Source organism: Salvelinus alpinus, chromosome 21, assembly GCF_045679555.1.
Source record: "Salvelinus alpinus chromosome 21, SLU_Salpinus.1, whole genome shotgun sequence".
In the NCBI taxonomy this organism is placed as follows: Eukaryota; Metazoa; Chordata; class Actinopteri; order Salmoniformes; family Salmonidae; genus Salvelinus; species Salvelinus alpinus.
Window position 1 is genome coordinate 32,092,017 of NC_092106.1, and position 19,520 is coordinate 32,111,536.

Below are 19,520 nucleotides of genomic sequence, written 5' to 3' on the forward strand. Positions count from 1 at the left end.
CCTCTTCTCTCTATCTCCTTGCTTCCTCTCTCTCTCCTCTTCTCTCTCTCTCCTTGCTTCCTCTCTCTCTCCTCTTCTCTCTCTCTCCTTGCTTCCTCTCTCTCTCCTCTTCTCTCTCTCTCCTTGCTTCCTCTCCTCTCTCCTCTCTCTCCTCTTCTCTCTCTCTCCTTGCTTCCTCTCTCTCTCCTCTTCTCTCTCTCTCCTTGCTTCCTCTCTCTCTCCTCTTCTCTCTCTCTCCTTGCTTCCTCTCCTCTCTCCTCTCTCTCCTCTTCTCTCTCTCTCCTTGCTTCCTCTCTCTCTCCTCCCTCTCCTCTCTCCTTGCTTCCTCTTCTCTCTGTGTGTTTCAAGCCATCCTGAGAGAGAGATTGAGAGTATGAGCAGAGAAAGAGTAGAAGAGAGGCTGCATGCCTGTGGCATAAGGCCGTTTCTCTTCCCCTGCTCTTTTTATCTCTCTTTCTGTGCGTGTGCATGTTTGTGTGCAGGCCGGAGGTGACAGGGTGCGTCTGCGTTATTTTGAGCCTCTACTTTGAGGTGAAGAGGGGGAGGTAGCGGGGGGTGGTGGAGGTAGGTAAATAGAAGATCACTGATCACTGCACCATTAAGAGCTGTTGAATGCCTCTCTGTTGCAGACCCCCCCTGCCTCTAATGATGTCAGAGGCAGAGAGAGGAGGGGCCACTTTACTGTGTCAGTTTACCTCTCAGCCCTCTCCTTCAGCACCACCCACTCTGACTGGTTTTGTGTGTGTGTGTGTGTGTGTGTGTGTGTGTGTGTGTGTGTGTCTCAGTGCCTACAGTATGGTATTGTTTTTGTATTACAGCTGTGTTGCTGTCATTTGTCATATCTGTGCCATGTGTGTCCCGTGGTGGGGAGTTAGAGGGTCCCCCCCCCCAGGATGGAGCTTTCTCCCCAGGCCAGCACTCCCCTAAAACCACGGGCAGTGCTGGAGGTTTGAAGCAATCACATGAGGATAGTGGATCCATGTTTGTGGCCTCATTGGCCATCTGTGCAATAGAGAAGAGAGAAATTGAGAAATGGGAGAAGGGAAGAGAGAGGTTTGAGAGAGAGGAGGGAGACAGAGACATGAGGAAGAGAGGGGCTTGAGGGAGAGAGGGGCTTGAGAGAGGGGAGGACATCATCAAGGTGCCTTAAAGCTCTAGTTGTCCTGATTGGAACCAGGACTTTGTTGTTGTTGCTGTTTTGTTAATGTGTTCTCTGTTGAGGTCAGGAGAGCACTCTCTTTCCAACAGACACTGTACAGGAGAACAGTAACCTATATCACACTGACACTATACAGGAGAACAGTAACCTATATCACACTGACACTATACAGGAGAACAGTAACCTATATCACACTGACACTATACAGGAGAACAGTAACCTATATCACACTGACACTATACAGGAGAACAGTAACCTATATCACACTGACACTATACAGGAGAACAGTAACCTATATCACACTGACACTATACAGGAGAACAGTAACCTATATCACACTGACACTAAACAGGAGAACAGTAAACTATATCACACTGACACTATACAGGAGAACAGTAACCTATATCACACTGACACTATACAGGAGGTCAGTAACCTATATCACACTGACACTACACAGGAGAACAGTAACCTATATCACACTGACACTATACAGGAGAACAGTAACCTATATCACAGTATACAGGAGAACAGTAACCTATATCACACTGACACTATTCAGGAGAACAGTAACCTATATCACACGGACACTATTCAGGAGAACAGTAACCTATATCACACTGACACTATACAGGATAACAGTAACCTATATCACACTGACACTATACAGGAGAACAGTAACCTATATCACACTGACACTATACAGGAGAACAGTAACCTATATCACACTATACAGGAGAACAGTAACCTATATCACACTGACACTATACAGGAGAACAGTAACCTATATCACACTGACACTATACAGGAGAACAGTAACCTATATCACACTGACACTATACAGGAGGTCAGTAACCTATATCACACTGACACTACACAGGAGAACAGTAACCTATATCACACTGACACTATACAGGAGAACAGTAACCTATATCACACTGACACTATACAGGAGGTCAGTAACCTATATCACACTGACACTACACAGGAGAACAGTAACCTATATCACACTGACACTATTCAGGAGAACAGTAACCTATATCACACTGACACTATACAGGAGAACAGTAACCTATATCACACTGACACTATACAGGAGAACAGTAACCTATATCACACTATACAGGAGAACAGTAACCTATATCACACTGACACTATACAGGAGAACAGTAACCTATATCACACTGACACTATACAGGAGAACAGTAACCTATATCACACTGACACTATACAGGAGAACAGTAACCTATATCACACTGACACTATACAGGAGAACAGTAACCTATATCACACTATACAGGAGAACAGTAACCTATATCACACTGACACTATACAGGAGAACAGTAACCTATATCACACTGACACTATACAGGAGAACAGTAACCTAACTTGTCTGCACTCTCTCGTCTCTCTCTGTTGTTGATCTGTACAGGCTCTGCAGAAGCTGGCCAGTCAGTACCTGAAGAGGGATTGGCCAGGCATCAAACCAGAGGACCAAGGCACAGACTACAGGTGAGTAGAGGACAGGCCCCTGCTATCAGCTTCCACCACAACATGACACTGTTCTTGATTGGCTAGCAGTCTTTTCATCTTGCGTAAACTGTGTGTAGGAATGTGTATGCTGTGTGGCGGTCCTATCTGAAGGGGACAGTACAGGTGACTCAGTCTCGCATCAACGTGTGTGACAACTACAAGAATGAGATCTCAGACCCTGCTAAAACTGTACGGCTGTACAAGGAACAGCAGCTCAACAAGGTGTGTGTGTGTGTGTGTGTGTGTGTGTGTGTGTGTGTGTGTGTGTGTGTGTGTGTGTGTGTGTGTGTGTGTGTGTGTGTGTGTGTGTGTGTGTGTGTGTGTGTGTGTGTGTGTGTGTGTGTGTGTGTGTGTGTGTGTGTGTGTGTGTGTGTGTGTGTCCTAATCTAGTATACTATTTCTATGTGTAACTGCTGTCCCTCTGTGTGTAGACTATATCAATCAAATGTATTTCTAAAGCCCTTCTTACATCAGCTGATATCTCAAAGTGCTGTACAGAAACCCAGCCTAAAACCCCAAACAGCAAGCAATGCAGGTGTATAAACTATAATGTGTGTGTAACTGCTGTGTCTCTGTGTGTAGAGTATCATGTGTGTGTAACCTGTGTCTCTGTGTGTAGAGTATCATGTGTGTGTAACTGCTGTCTCTCTGTGTGTAGAGTATCATGTGTGTGTATGTGTGTAACCTGTGTCTCTGTGTGTAGAGTATCATGTGTGTGTGTGTGTGTAACTGCTGTCTCTCTGTGTGTAGAGTAGCATGTGTGTGTGTGTAACTGCTGTGTCTCTGTGTGTAGAGTATCATGTGTGTGTGTGTAACTGCTGTGTCTCTGTGTGTAGAGTATCGTGTGTGTGTGTGTGTGTGTGTGTGTGTGTGTGTGTGTGTGTGTGTGTGTGTGTGTGTGTGTGTGTGTGTGTGTGTGTGTGTGTAACTGCTGTGTCTCTGTGTGTAGAGTATCATGTGTGTGTGTGTGTGTGTGTGTAACTGCTGTGTCTCTGTGTGTAGAGTATCATGTGTGTGTGTGTAACTGCTGTCTCTCTGTGTGTAGAGTATCATGTGTAACTGCTGTGTCTCTGTGTGTAGAGTATCATGTGTAACTGCTGTGTCTCTGTGTGTAGAGTATCATGTGTGTGTGTGTAACTGCTGTGTCTCTGTGTGTAGAGTATCATGTGTGTGTGTGTGTAACTGCTGTCTCTGTGTGTAGAGTATCATGTGTAACTGCTGTGTCTCTGTGTGTAGAGTATCATGTGTAACTGCTGTGTCTCTGTGTGTAGAGTATCATGTGTGTGTGTGTGTGTGTGTGTGTGTAACTGCTGTCTGTCTGTGTGTAGAGTATCATGTGTGTAACTGCTGTCTGTCTGTGTGTAGAGTATCATGTGTAACCTGTGTCTCTGTGTGTAGAGTATCATGTGTAACTGCTGTCTGTCTGTGTGTAGAGTATCATGTGTAACTGCTGTGTCTCTGTGTGTAGAGTATCATGTGTAACTGCTGTCTGTCTGTGTGTAGAGTATCATGTGTAACTGCTGTGTCTCTGTGTGTAGAGTATCATGTGTAACTGCTGTCTGTCTGTGTGTAGAGTATCATGTGTAACTGCTGTGTCTCTGTGTGTAGAGTATCATGTGTAACCTGTGTCTCTGTGTGTAGAGTATCATGTGTAACTGCTGTCTGTCTGTGTGTAGAGTATCATGTGTAACTGCTGTGTCTCTGTGTGTGTAGAGTATAATGTGTAACCTGTGTCTCTGTGTGTAGAGTATCATGTGTAACTGCTGTGTCTGTGTGTAGAGTATCATGTGTGACTGCTGTGTCTCTGTGTGTAGAGTATCATGTGTGACTGCTGTGTCTCTGTGTGTAGAGTATCATGTGTGACTGCTGTGTCTCTGTGTGTAGAGTATCATGTGTGACTGCTGTGTCTCTGTGTGTAGAGTATCATGTGTGACTGCTGTGTCTCTGTGTGTAGAGTATCATGTGTAACTGCTGTGTCTCTGTGTGTAGAGTATCATGTGTGACTGCTGTGTCTCTGTGTGTAGAGTATCATGTGTAACTGCTGTGTCTCTGTGTGTAGAGTATCATGTGTGACTGCTGTGTCTCTGTGTGTAGAGTATCATGTGTGACTGCTGTGTCTCTGTGTGTAGAGTATCATGTGTGACTGCTGTGTCTCTGTGTGTAGAGTATCATGTGTAACCTGTGTCTCTGTGTGTAGAGTATCATGTGTAACTGCTGTGTCTCTGTGTGTAGAGTATCATGTGTGACTGCTGTGTCTCTGTGTGTAGAGTATCATGTGTGACTGCTGTGTCTCTGTGTGTAGAGTATCATGTGTGACTGCTGTGTCTCTGTGTGTAGAGTATCATGTGTGACTGCTGTGTCTCTGTGTGTAGAGTATCATGTGTAACCTGTGTCTCTGTGTGTAGAGTATAGAACAGTTGAATCGTATCCAGGTGGAGCTGCAGGACTCTGTGAAGGACCTGGCCAAGGCCAAGAAGAAATACTACGACTCAGAACAGGTGGCTCAGGCCGTTCGAGAGAAGGCTGCCATCGAGGCCAAGTAGGTGGACAGACCAACCCTAACCCAACCAAACTCAGAGCTTCCTCTCAACCCTAACCCAACCACCCTCAGACCTTCCTCTCAACCCTAACCCAACCACACTCAGACCTACCTCTCAACCCTAACCCAACCACACTCAGACCTACCTCTCAACCCTAACCCAACCACACTCAGAACTACCTCTCAGACCTACCACTCAACCCTAACCCAACCACACTCAGACCTTCCTCTCAACCCTAACCCAACCACACTCTGAACTACCTCTCAGACCTACCACTCAACCCTAACCCAACCACACTCAGACCTTCCTCTCAACCCTAACCCAACCACACTCAGACCTACCTCTCAACCCTAACCCAACCACACTCAGACCTACCACTCAACCCTAACCCAACCACACTCAGACCTACCACTCAACCCTAACCCAACCACACTCAGACCTTCCTCTCAACCCTAACCCAACCACACTCTGACCTACCACTCAACCCTAACCCAACCACACTCAGACCTTCCTCTCAACCCTAACCCAACCACACTCAGACCTACCACTCAACCCTAACCCAACCACACTCAGACCTACCACTCAACCCTAACCCAACCACACTCAGACCTACCACTCAACCCTAACCCAACCACACTCAGACCTACCACTCAACCCTAACCCAACCACACTCAGACCTACCACTCAACCCTAACCCAACCACACTCTGACCTACCTCTCAACCCTAACCCAACCACACTCTGAACTACCTCTCAGACCTACCACTCAACCCTAACCCAACCACACTCAGACCTACCTCTCAACCCTAACCCAACCACACTCTGACCTACCTCTCAACCCTAACCCAACCACACTCAGAACTACCTCTCAGACCTACCACTCAACCCTAACCCAACCACACTCAGACCTTCCTCTCAACCCTAACCCAACCACACTCTGACCTTCCTCTCAACCCTAACCCAACCACACTCAGACCTACCACTCAACCCTAACCCAACCACACTCAGACCTACCCCTCAACCCTAACCCAACCACACTCTGACCTACCTCTCAACCCTAACCCAACCACACTCAGACCTACCTCTCAACCCTAACCCAACCACACTCAGACCTACCACTCAGACCTACCTCTCAACCCTAACCCAACCACACTCAGACCTACCACTCAACCCTAACCCAACCACACTCAGACCTACCACTCAACCCTAACCCAACCACACTCTGACCTACCTCTCAACCCTAACCCAACCACACTCAGACCTTCCTCTCAGCCCTAACCCAACCACACTCAGACCTTCCTCTCAACCCTAACCCAACCACACTCAGACCTACCTCTCAACCCTAACCCAACCACACTCAGACCTTCCTCTCAGCCCTAACCCAACCACACTCAGACCTTCCTCTCAACCCTAACCCAACCACACTCAGACCTACCTCTCAACCCTAACCCAACCACACTCAGAGCTACCTCTCAACCCTAACCCAACCACACTCAGACCTACCTCTCAGACCTACCTCTCAACCCTAACCCAACCACACTCAGACCTACCTCTCAGACCTACCTCTCAACCCTAACCCAACCACACTCAGACCTACCTCTCAGACCTACCTCTCAACCCTAACCCAACCACAGAGACCACGGGAGGTGGACAGAGAGAGTTGCAGTAGGGTGGCAGTGTTACTCTCCTGGCTGGCTCTGTTCCTTATCACTCACTATAAAGCAGCAGGAACTCACATAGGAACTCTCTCTGTCTCTCTCTGTCTCTCTCTCCTCTGTCTCTCTCTCCTCTGTCTCTCTCTCCTCTGTCTCTCTGTCTCTGTCTGTGTCTGTCTCTGTGTCTCTCTCTCTGTGTCTCTCTGTCTCTCTCCTCTGTCACTCTCTCCTCTGTCTCTCTGTCTCTGTGTCTCTCTCTCTGTCTCTGTGTCTCTCTCTCTGTCTCTCTCTCCTCTGTCTCTGTGTCTCGTCGCTCGCTCTCTGTCTCTCTCTCCTCTGTCTGTCTGTCTCTCGCTCGCTCTCTCTCTCGCTCTCTGTCTCGCTCTCTCTCTCTCTGTCTCGCTCTCTCTGTCTCGCTCTCTCTCTCTCTGTCTCTCGCTCACCCTCTCTCTCTGTCTCTCGCTCGCTCTCTCTGTCTCTCGCTCGCTCTCTCTCTGTCTCTCGCTCGCTCGCTCTCTCTCGCTCTCTCTCTCTGTCTCTCGCTCTGTCTCTCGCTCTCTCTCTCTGTCTCTCGCTCGCTCTGCCCTTCGCTCGCTCGCTCTGTCCTTCGCTCGCTCGCTCTGCCCTTCGCTCGCTCTGTCTCTCGCTCGCTCTGTCTCTCGCTCGCTCTGTCTCTCGCTCGCTCTGTCTCTCGCTCGCTCTGTCTCTCGCTCGCTCTGTCTCTCGCTCGCTCTGTCTCTCGCTCTGTCTCTCTCTCGCTCTGTCTCTCGCTCTGTCTCTCTCTCTCTCTCTCTCTCTCTCTCTCTGTCTCTGTCTCTGTCTCTGTCTCTGTCTCTGTCTCTCTCTCTCTCTCTCTCTCTCTGTCTCTGTCTCTCTCTCTCTCTCTCTCTCTCTGTCTCTGTCTCTGTTTCAATTCAAGGGGCTTTATTAACATGGGAAACATACATTTGAAGTTTACATACACTTAGGTTGGAGTCATTAAAACTCGTTTTTCAACCACAAACTATAGTTTTGGCAAGTCGGTTAGGACATCTACTTTGTGCATGACACAAGTCATTTTTCCAACAATTGTTTACAGACAGATTATTTCACTGTATCACAATTCCAGTGGGTCAGAAGTCTACATACACTAAGTTGACTTCTGCCTTTAAACAGCTTGGAAGATTCCAGAAAATGATGTCATGGCTTTAGAAGCTTCTGATAGGCTAATTTACATCATTTGAGTCAATTGTAGGTGTACCTGTGGATGTATTTCAAGGCCTACCTTCAAACTCAGTGCCTCTTTGCTTGACATCATGGGAAAATCAAAAGAAATAAGCGAAGACCTCAGAAAATAATTTGTAGACCTCCACAAGTCTAGTTAATCCTTGAGGGCAATTTCAAAACGCCTGAAGTTACCAAGTTCATCTGTACAAACAATAGTATGCAAGTATAAACACCATGGGACCACACAGCCGTCATACCGCTCAGGAAGGAGACGCGTTCTGTCTCCTAGAGATGAACGTACTTTGGTGCAAAAAGTGCAAATCGATCCCAGAACAACAGCAAAGAACCTTGTGAAGATGCTGGAGGAAACAGGTACAAAAGTATCTATATCCACAGTAAAACGAGTCCTATATCGACATAACCTGAAAGGCCGCTCAGCAAGGAAGAAGCCACTGAAGAAAAAGGGGGAGGCTTGCAAGCCGAAGAACCCCATCCCAACCATGAAGCACTGGGGTGGCAGCATCATGTTGTGGGGGTGCTTTGCTGCAGGAGGGACTGGTGCACTTCACAAAATAGATGGCATCATGAGGAAGGGAAAATTATGTGGATATATTGAAGCAACATCTCAAGACATCAGTCAGGAAGTTAAAGCTTGGTCGCAAATGGGTCTTCCAAATGGACAATGACCCCAAGCATACTTCCAAAGTTGTGGCAAAATGGCTTAAGGACAACAAAGTCAAGGTATTGGAGGGGCCATCACAAAGCCCCGACCTCAATCCTACAGAACATTTGTGGGCAGAACGGAAAAAGCGTGTGCGAGCAAGGAGGCCTACAAACCTGACTCAGTTACACCAGCTCTGTCAGGAGAAATGGGCAGAAATTCACCTTCCCTTTGTGGGAAGCTTGTGGAAGGCTACCCAAAACGTTTGACCCACGTTAAATAATTTAAAGGCAATGCTACCAAATACGAATTGAGTGTATGTAAACTTCTGACTCACTGGGAATGTGATGAAAGAAATAAAAGCTCAAATAAATCATTCTCTCTACTATTATTCTGACATTTCACATTCTTAAAATAAAATCTTAAAATCTGAGTTGATTTCTAATGCCTGGTCAGTCTCTGGGGTCTAGGTTTGATCTGAGTTGATTGATGTGGTCTGTTGTCTCTCAGGTCGAAGCTGGGTCTGTTTCAGTCCAGGATTAGTTTACAGAAAGCCAACGTTAAGGTAAGCATGGTTACCATTACACCTGTACAACATGACGAAATGTTTACACACACACGTCAACTCTTCCTCAAACCACATGTTTGTATGCAGAGCAATCTGGCCTGCTGTTTAACACACTGTCTCTCTCTCGCTCTCTCTCTCTCTCTCTTTCTCTTTCTCTTTCTCTCTGTCTCTCTGTCTGTCATTCTGTCTCTCTGTCTCGCGCTCTCTCTCTCTCTCTCTCTCTGTGTCTCTCTCTCTCTCTCTGTGTCTCTCTCTCTGTCATTCTGTCTCTCTCTCTCTCTCTGTGTCTCTCTCTCTGTCTCTCTCTCTGTCTCTGTCATTCTGTCTCTCTCTGTCTCTCTCTCTCTGTCTCTGTGTCTCTCTCTCTCTCTCTCTCTGTCATTCTGTCTCTCTCTCTCTCTCTCGCTGTCATTCTGTCTCTGTCATTCTGTCTCTCTCTCTCTCTGTCATTCTGTTTCTATCTCTCTCTGTCTCTCTCTGTCTAGTTGAAAGCCAAGAGGAGTGACTGTAACTCTAAAGCAACCCATGCCAGGAATGACTACCTGTTAACCCTGGCAGCAGCTAACGCTCATCATGACCGCTACTACCACACAGACCTGCTGCACTGTATACAGGTACCACACACACACACACACACACACACACACACACACACACACACACACACACACACACACACACACACACACACACACACACACACACACACACACACACACACACACACACACACACACACACACACACACACACACACACACACGCACCTGCTGCACTGTATACAGGTACCACACACGCACGCACCTGCTGCACTGTATACAGGTACCACACACACACACACACACACCTGCTGCACTGTATACAGGTAACACACACACACACACACACCTGCTGCACTGTATACAGGTACCACGCACACACACCTGCTGCACTGTATACAGGTACCACACACACACACACACACACACACACACACACACACACACACACACACACACACACACACACACACACACACACACACACACACACACATTTGGCCTTAGTGACTGGTTGGTGAGGTGAATGACTGGACCCTCTAGACTGAGATAATCACATACACTCCCACACAGACAGATACATGCGTCAGAGATTCAGAATCTGTTCAGACATCATAGTGTTGACGCTCATCTTTTAGCATCACAAACACACAAACACCTCAGCCACTGCTCGGTGTGTCAGCTTACTGTATCTCAGCTGTGCCCATGGTCATGAACTCATCTCGCATTAAGACAGTGACACACACACACACACACACACACACACACACACACACACACACACACACACACACACACACACACACACACACATGCTGTGATAGGAAGACGGGTTCACTAATTACTCTTCTCACTGTCTCATCCCCCCTTCCCCTTCTCTCCTCCTCTCCTCCTTCTCTCTCTCCCCTCTCTCTATCTCTGACTGTGGTGCTGTATTGAACCCCAGGACACTATGTGACTGTATTGAACCCCAGGACACTATGTGACTATATTGAACCCCAGGACACTGTGTTGAACCCCAGGACACTGTACGTGACTGTATTGAACCCCAGGACACTGTACGTGACTGTATTGAACCCCAGGATACTGTATGTGACTGTATTGAACCCCAGGACACTGTACGTGACTGTATTGAACCCCAGGATACTGTATGTGACTGTATTGAACCCCAGGACACTGTGTGTGACTGTATTGAACCCCAGGACACTGTGTGTGACTGTATTGAACCCCAGGATACTGTATGTGACTGTATTGAACCCCAGGACACTGTGTGTGACTGTATTGAACCCCAGGATACTGTATGTGACTGTATTGAACCCCAGGACACTGTGTGTGACTGTATTGAACCCCAGGATACTGTATGTGACTGTATTGAACCCCAGGACACTGTACGTGACTGTATTGAACCCCAGGATACTGTATGTGACTGTATTGAACCCCAGGACACTGTGTGTGACTATATTGAGCCCCAGGATACTGTATGTGACTGTATTGAACCCCAGGACACTGTATGTGACTGTATTGAACCCCAGGACACTATATGTGACTGTATTGAACCCCAGGACACTGTGTGTGACTGTATTGAACCCCAGGACACTGTATGTGACTGTATTGAACCCCAGGACACTATATGTGACTGTATTGAACCCCAGGACACTATATGTGACTGCTGAGAGACTATCTAGTCAATAATAGATAGATGGACACACACACACACACACACACACACACACACACACACACACACACACACACACACACACACACACACACACACACACACACACACACATATACACATACACACACACACACGAGGGACAGCAGTTCAGGGCATCAACCAGACATACAAGCTGCTGTTATCACTCCTCCTCTTCCACTCCCTTTACTTGAGAATATAATGCTTCATTCGTCCTGTGAGGTCATACTGGTCTGACGAGGATTGTTGAAGTCAGATGGTGATAATCATAACGTCGAGATGGTTGATTACCTCAACCAAGGAAGGAGTTGAAGCAGGTCCCATCTCTCCACCCCGCCTCTCTCCACCCCGCCTCTCTCCACCCCGCCTCTCTCACTCACACTCACACACACACACACACACACACACACACACACACACACACACACACACACACACACACACACACACACACACACACACACACACACACACACACACACACACACACACACACACACACACAGTGGAGATGTTGGTGAGAGGAGTGTACTGCTCAACACCTCCCCCTGCTGTCGTAAATAGGTAGTGGCCATCTGAGGGTTCTATAGAGGTGTTTCATATTGTAGACACCGACAGATGTGGCTGCTTACTGGAAACACGCACGCACGCACACACACTAAGAGAGCAGGCCTAACTGTTCCTGTCATCCTATAGCTGTTTGTACTGAATGTTGCATGATGCAGTTGGTGACACAGAGAAATGTGATGTGTGTCTTTTTCTGGCCACATGAATAATTCTGCTGTTCACACTGCCCTACATGGATGAGTGGAGAGAGGGAGGAGAGGAAGGGAGGGAGGAGAGGAAGGGAGGGATGAGGAAGAGGGGTAGGGTTCGGTAGTACTTTTGGGACTAGCCTCCACCCTCAATGACAGAATTTCCCTAGATTTGTCATCGTGCCATTGTTTCAGCTGTGTATGTGTGTGGCGGGGGGGGGTTGGATAGGGCTATAGTGCTGTTGGGAAAGGTGAAAGGGGTCAGATTCTTACGCAACAAGAGAACACACAGACCCACAGACAGACTCACACACAGATCCATACATCCTCTGCATCGTCAAACCACAGGTCTTTCCTGCCCTATCTTCCTCCCTCAGTCTATCCTTCTTCTTCCTCCACCTTCTCCCTGCTCATACTACAGTATCTATCCAGTCTATTAGCTGTGGGGGGGGGTTGGATAGGGCTATAGTGCTGTTGGGAAAGGTGAAAGGGGTCAGATTCTTACGCAACAAGAGAACACACAGACCCACAGACAGACTCACACACAGATCCATACATCCTCTGCATCGTCAAACCACAGGTCTTTCCTGCCCTATCTTCCTCCCTCAGTCTATCCTTCTTCTTCCTCCACCTTCTCCCTGCTCATACTACAGTATCTATCCAGTCTATTAGCTGTTAATGATTCATTACTGTCTCTGTCCATTCATACACCCTCTCTCTCTCTCTCACACACACTGTCTCTCTCACTCTCTCTCTCTCACACACTCTCTCTCTCTCACCCACTGTCTCTCTCACACACACTGTCTCTCTCTCTCTCTCTCTCTCTCTCTCTCTCTCTCTCTCGCTCCTCTCTCTCTCTCTCTCTCTCTCTCTCTCTCTCTCTCTCTCTCTCTCTCTCTCTCTCACACACTGTCTCTCTCTCTCTCGCTCTCTCTCTCACACACTGTCTCTCTCTCACACTCTCTCTCTCTCTCTCTTTCTCACACTGTCTCTCTCTCACACTGTCTCTCTCTCTCTCCTCTGTCTCAATTCAATTCAATTGACTTTATTGTCTCTCTCTGTCTCACTCTCTCCTCTCTGTCTCTCTCAGGAGTTGGATGGAGGGATATATAACCATGTGAAGGACTATCTGATCTCTATCTGTCAGACAGAGTTGGAGGCCTTTCAGGTCATACACAACACCTTCCAGTTCCTACTGGACAAGTCCACCCGGGTGAGACAGCTGTGTGTGTGTGTGTGTGTGTGTGTGTGTGTGTGTGTGTGTGTGTGTGTGTGTGTGTTTCTGTGTGTGTTTCTGTGTCTGTGTGTGTGTGTGTTTCTGTGTGTTTGTGGGTGTTTCTGTGTGTGTGGGTGTTTCTGTGGGTGTGTGTGTGTGTGTGTTTCTGTGTGTTGTGGGTGTTTGTGTGGGTGTTTCTGTGTATGGGTGTGTGTTTCTGTATGGGTGTGTGTTTCTGTGTGTGTGTGTGTGTGTGTGTGTTTCTGTGTGTGTGTGGGTGTTTCTGTGTGTGGGTGTTTCTGGGTGTTTCTGTGTGTGTGGGTGTGGGTGTTTCTGTGTGTATAATCCTGTATTTCTCTGTCTCTCTCAGGTGATGCAGGAGTTTAACCAGCAGCTCTTCATGCAGGAGAACCCTGTGTTTCATAAAGCACAAGACTTCCAGTTCCAACCCAGCGACTGTGACACGGTGAGACACACACACACACACACACACACACACACACACACACACACACACACACACACACACACTCACACACACACATGTGCTCTCCTCACGGAAACGTTCCAAGTACAGAACAACTTTCCAAACAAGTTACCGTGACGATCTTCCCATGGGAGTTTCCGAGGAGCACTTGAACACAGCATTACTCTTCTCTGTGTTAATAAAAAAATGTTAACCTTTATTTAACCTGGCAAGTCAGTTGAGAACAAATTCTTATTTACAATCACGGCCTACCCCGGCCAAACCTGGACGACGCTGGGCCAATTGTGCGCCGCCCTATGTGACTCCCAATCACGGCCGGTTGTGATACAGCCTGGATTCGAACCAGGGTGTCTGTAGTGACGCCTCAAGCACTGAGATTCAGTGTCTTAGACTGCTGCGCCACTCAGTTAACAGTGAGTACATTTACATGTACATTAATAAATTAATAATCCGATTATGGCAGTAGGCTGAGTATGGCATTACTCATGTAAACACCTTACTCTGCTTATCTTAAACGGCGTCAGGTCAAAATCAAAGTAAGCCTATGCTGATTAAAACACCTGGTTTTCTAAACAATATTTCAAATGATTAGGACATGTAAACACCTTAATGGGCGTTCCAGCTGTTTATGTGATCTGAGCATGTTCCAGCACCAGCCAAGAGAGCCTCCCTCTTTGTGAAGTGAAGTGAGTTTGGAACAACTGAATGTATAGGTCATAGAAGTAGTTTTCACGTACAAACTTTAGATGTCCGAACTCAGAATCAAATATGCTTCCCAAAATAGGTAGAATGTTTATATAGATAGGAGATGTTCTGCATTTATCAGAGTGACATCAGGTCTCCTGATCTCAGATGTGTCCATGTAAACAGGATTATTAGGAGAACATTTCTTCTTACAAAGCATGTAAACGTTTTAAACAAACTATTATATTAACCTGACTATCCACAATGATTACATTATTGTGTGCATATAACCGTACTCACTGTTTCTGTGCCTTCACATGTTGAAACAGTCCTTCTGTAAACCTATCTGTTAAGTCTGTAGTCTCTGTCTTACTGTCTTGTTCCACTGCTCTATAACACCTACAGTCAGTGTTTGACTTGGTAACACAGGAAGTCTACAATACTGTTGAGTTAATATTCTATAAGAGGAACAGGAAGTCCACAATACTGTTGAGTTAATATTCTATAAGAGGAACAGGAAGTCCACAATACTGTTGAGTTAATATTCTATAAGAGGAACAGGAAGTCCACAATACTGTTGAGTTAATATTCTATAAGAAAAACAGGAAGTCCACAATACTGTTGAGTTAATATTCTATAAGAGGAACAGGAAGTCCACAATACTGTTGAGTTAATATTCTATAAGAAGAACAGGAAGTCCACAATACTGTTGAGTTAATATTCTATAAGAGGAACAGGAAGTCAAGCAGTAGAACATGAGGTGTTGGTACTCTGCTCTGGTGAGCTCCTTCCCAAGTCAAGCACTGAATACAGTACATGCGTGTCTCTCTCTCTACAAACTATTTTCCCTTCATTGTCTTTCTCCTCCAAACCTTTTCAACCTTGGCTAACTCTTTCTCTCCTAACTATTTCCACTAACGTCTATCTGTGTGTGCTTGATCGCTTGCGAGCGTGTGTGTGTGTGTGTGTGTGTGTGTGTGTGTGTGTGTGTGTGTGTGTGTGTGTGTGTGTGTCAGACTCTGAGCTCGGTGCAGAAGTTGGTGGACATTGAGCCTTCGCCCATCAGTGTCATGAGGATGACGCTGACACAGGTAGACCTAACCACTAGTCTCTACCCACCAAGCCACCTCCAACCATCTAGAGGTATAACATGACCCTGGTACAGGTAGACCTAACCACTAGTCTCTACCCACCAAGCCACCTCCAACCATCTAGAGGTATAACATGACCCTGACACAGGTAGACCTAACCCCTAGTCTCTACCCACCAAGCCACCTCCAACCATCTAGAGGTATAACATGACCCTGACACAGGTAGACCTAACCCCTAGTCTCTACCCACCAAGCCACCTCCAACCATCTAGAGGTATAACATGACCCTGACACAGGTAGACCTAACCACTAGTCTCTACCCACCAAGCCACCTCCAACCATCTAGAGGTATAACATGACCCTGGTACAGGTAGACCTAACCACTAGTCTCTACCCACCAAGCCACCTCCAACCATCTAGAGGTATAACATGACCCTGACACAGGTAGACCTAACCACTAGTCTCTACCCACCAAGCCACCTCCAACCATCTAGAGGTATAACATGACCCTGACACAGGTAGACCTAACCACTAGTCTCTACCCACCAAGCCACCTCCAACCATCTAGAGGTATAACATGACCCTGGTACAGGTAGACCTAACCACTAGTCTCTACCCACCAAGCCACCTCCAACCATCTAGAGGTATAACATGACCCTGACACAGGTAGACCTAACCACTAGTCTCTACCCACCAAGCCACCTCCAACCATCTAGAGGTATAACATGACCCTGGTACAGGTAGACCTAACCACTAGTCTCTACCCACCAAGCCACCTCCAACCATCTAGAGGTATAACATGACCCTGACACAGGTAGACCTAACCACTAGTCTCTACCCACCAAGCCACCTCCAACCATCTAGAGGTATAACATGACCCTGGTACAGGTAGACCTAACCACTAGTCTCTACCCACCAAGCCACCTCCAACCATCTAGAGGTATAACATGACCCTGACACAGGTAGACCTAACCACTAGTCTCTACCCACCAAGCCACCTCCAACCATCTAGAGGCATAACATGGCCCTGACACAGGTAGACCTAACCACTAGTCTCTACCCACCAAGCCACCTCCAACCATCTAGAGCAGACATGGGCAAACTACGGCCCGCGGGCCACATACGGCCCGTTAGGCTTTTTAATCCGGCCCGCCGAACTTGTCCAAATTATAGTAAAAACCTCCTTTTTTTCCCCTTTCCCTGCAATGCCCACGTTTCCCCAATAGATGGCGCACTCAAAACACATTGACCGTTGTTGGAGTGGTGCGTATTTCTCTTTATTTCACTTTAATTTTCACTTCGTTTCACGTCACCATTAAGCGAGAATTGCCACAACAAAACTAACTCCAGACTTTGATGCACTGGCAAAAAAGGGAGACCAACAACACTGTTCCCACTGAAATGGTGAGTTTTTCTGCTGTGTTATGAAAAAATGCATATGGAAAGTTTGGAAGTGCGTCTTTTAATTAAGAGCAATGCGCATTTACGCACAGCAGCGGTACAGTAGCTTTATTAACACGCCGCACATCGCTCTTAATTTAAATTTAAATTTTCAGCTGCAGGTAGGATATTTAATACAGCCTATGTCTGTGTGCTTGGCAACGATACACGTGTACTGTTTGCGCGTGAAGGCGAGGGCGTCCGTGGCGAGTTTGTAGAGCGCGCGGTCAGGACAATCCATCCATGATTTTGCGGAGTTTAACACAAGTAGATATTATTGAGCTTGAGTATTTCGTTGTGTAATAATATGTTTTGAATGTTGAAAGTGATTCCATTTTTCAATAAATGTTGATTTCTTTAACTTTGCACCTTCGATTGAAACTTATTAAAAACAGACGCAATCTTGATAAATCACAGTGCGTATGTTATTTTAATCTATTTACATTTCCTCATCCCGGTATCTGCGAAATAGTATGTAAATGCCATATCTTGCATATTCCTTGAGACAAATTTATTAACTGATAAGGGCTATTTTTCACATTTGAAAGACAGTTAATAAATTGGGTTGTAGTGTTCTTACTGTGCTATGAGGTTTGCACACACTACATTTAATGCTTTAGTATATCCGGCCCAAACACTCCCTCCAAATGCTCCTGGCCCGGCCCCTCTGTCAAATTTTAGAACCCATTGTGGCCCGCGAGTCAAAAAGTTTGCCCACCCCTGATCTAGAGGCATAACATGACCCTGGTACAGGTAGACCTAACCACTAGTCTCTACCCACCAAGCCACCTCCAACCATCTAGAGGCATAACATGGCCCTGGTACAGGTAGACCTAACCACTAGTCTCTACCCACCAAGCCACCTCCAACCATCTAGAGGCATAACATGACCCTGACACAGGTAGACCTAACCACTAGTCTCTACCCACCAAGCCACCTCCAACCATCTAGAGGCATAACATGACCCTGGTACAGGTAGACCTAACCACTAGTCTCTACCCACCAAGCCACCTCCAACCATCTAGAGGCATAACATGGCCCTGACACAGGTAGACCTAACCACTAGTCTCTACCCACCAAGTCACCTCCAACCATCTAGAGGTATAACATGACCCTGGTACAGGTAGACCTAACCACTAGTCTCTACCCACCAAGCCACCTCCAACCATCTAGAGGCATAACATGGCCCTGACACAGGTAGACCTAACCACTAGTCTCTACCCACCAAGCCACCTCCAACCATCTAGAGGCATAACATGGCCCTGACACAGGTAGACCTAACCACTAGTCTCTACCCACCAAGCCACCTCCAACCATCTAGAGGCATAACATGGCCCTGGCTGCTGCATGCTTTTCAACCATTGTAATGACACATTATATCCATAACAAGCACACTGATTGACCCCCACCATAATGGTGGTTGCTAAATGACTTTATACACGCTGAACGACCACAAGTTATTAGGTGTGACAACGACCACTACAACTGTAACCACAACCATGGCTGTTCCACTACAACTATAACCACAACCATGTCTGTTCCACTATAACTATAACCACAACCATGTCTGTTCCACTGTAACCACAACCATGGCTGTTCCACTATAACCACAACCATGTCTGTTCCACTATAACTATAACCACAACCATGTCTGTTCCACTGTAACCACAACCATGGCTGTTCCACTGTAACCACAACCATGGCTGTTCCACTGTAACCACAACCATCTCTGTTCCACTGTAACCACAACCATGGCTGTTCCACTATAACCACAACCATGGCTGTTCCACTATAACCACAACTATGGCTGTTCCACTACAACTATAACCACAACCATGGCTGTTCCACTATAACCACAACCATGGCTGTTCCACTATAACCACAACCATGGCTGTTCCACTGTAACCACAACCATGGCTGTTCCACTGTAACCACAACCATGGCTGTTCCACTATAACCACAACCATGGCTGTTCCACTATAACCACAACCATGTCTGTTCCACTGTAACCACAACCATGTCTGTTCCACTGTAACCACAACCATGGCTGTTCCACTATAACCACAACCATGGCTGTTCCACTATAACTGTAACCACAACCATGGCTATTCCACTATAAACACAACCATGGCTGTTCCACTATAACCACAACCATGGCTGTTCCACTATAACTGTAACCACAACCATGGCTGTTCCACTATAACCACAACCATGGCTGTTCCACTATAACCACAACCATGGCTGTTCCACTATAACTGTAACCACAACCATGGCTATTCCACTATAAC

The 19,520-nt window shown here is 46.8% G+C and overlaps 1 protein-coding gene across 2 annotated transcripts in view; it reads left to right on the forward strand.

Moving 5' to 3' along the window:
- LOC139548260 (F-BAR and double SH3 domains protein 2-like) overlaps nt 1-19,520 on the forward strand; it is an 89,437-nt gene that overhangs the window by 44,884 nt on the left and 25,033 nt on the right. Inside the window, exons 4-11 of one of the 2 annotated variants that reach the window (XM_071357810.1) lie at nt 2,592-2,671; nt 2,770-2,914; nt 5,098-5,231; nt 9,264-9,318; nt 9,807-9,935; nt 13,405-13,527; nt 13,901-13,996; nt 15,718-15,792. In XM_071357810.1, coding sequence (XP_071213911.1) covers nt 2,592-2,671; nt 2,770-2,914; nt 5,098-5,231; nt 9,264-9,318; nt 9,807-9,935; nt 13,405-13,527; nt 13,901-13,996; nt 15,718-15,792 — 837 coding nt within the window. The remainder of the gene's footprint in view (nt 1-2,591; nt 2,672-2,769; nt 2,915-5,097; nt 5,232-9,263; nt 9,319-9,806; nt 9,936-13,404; nt 13,528-13,900; nt 13,997-15,717; nt 15,793-19,520) is intronic. The other variant, XM_071357811.1, reaches the window with a different exon arrangement.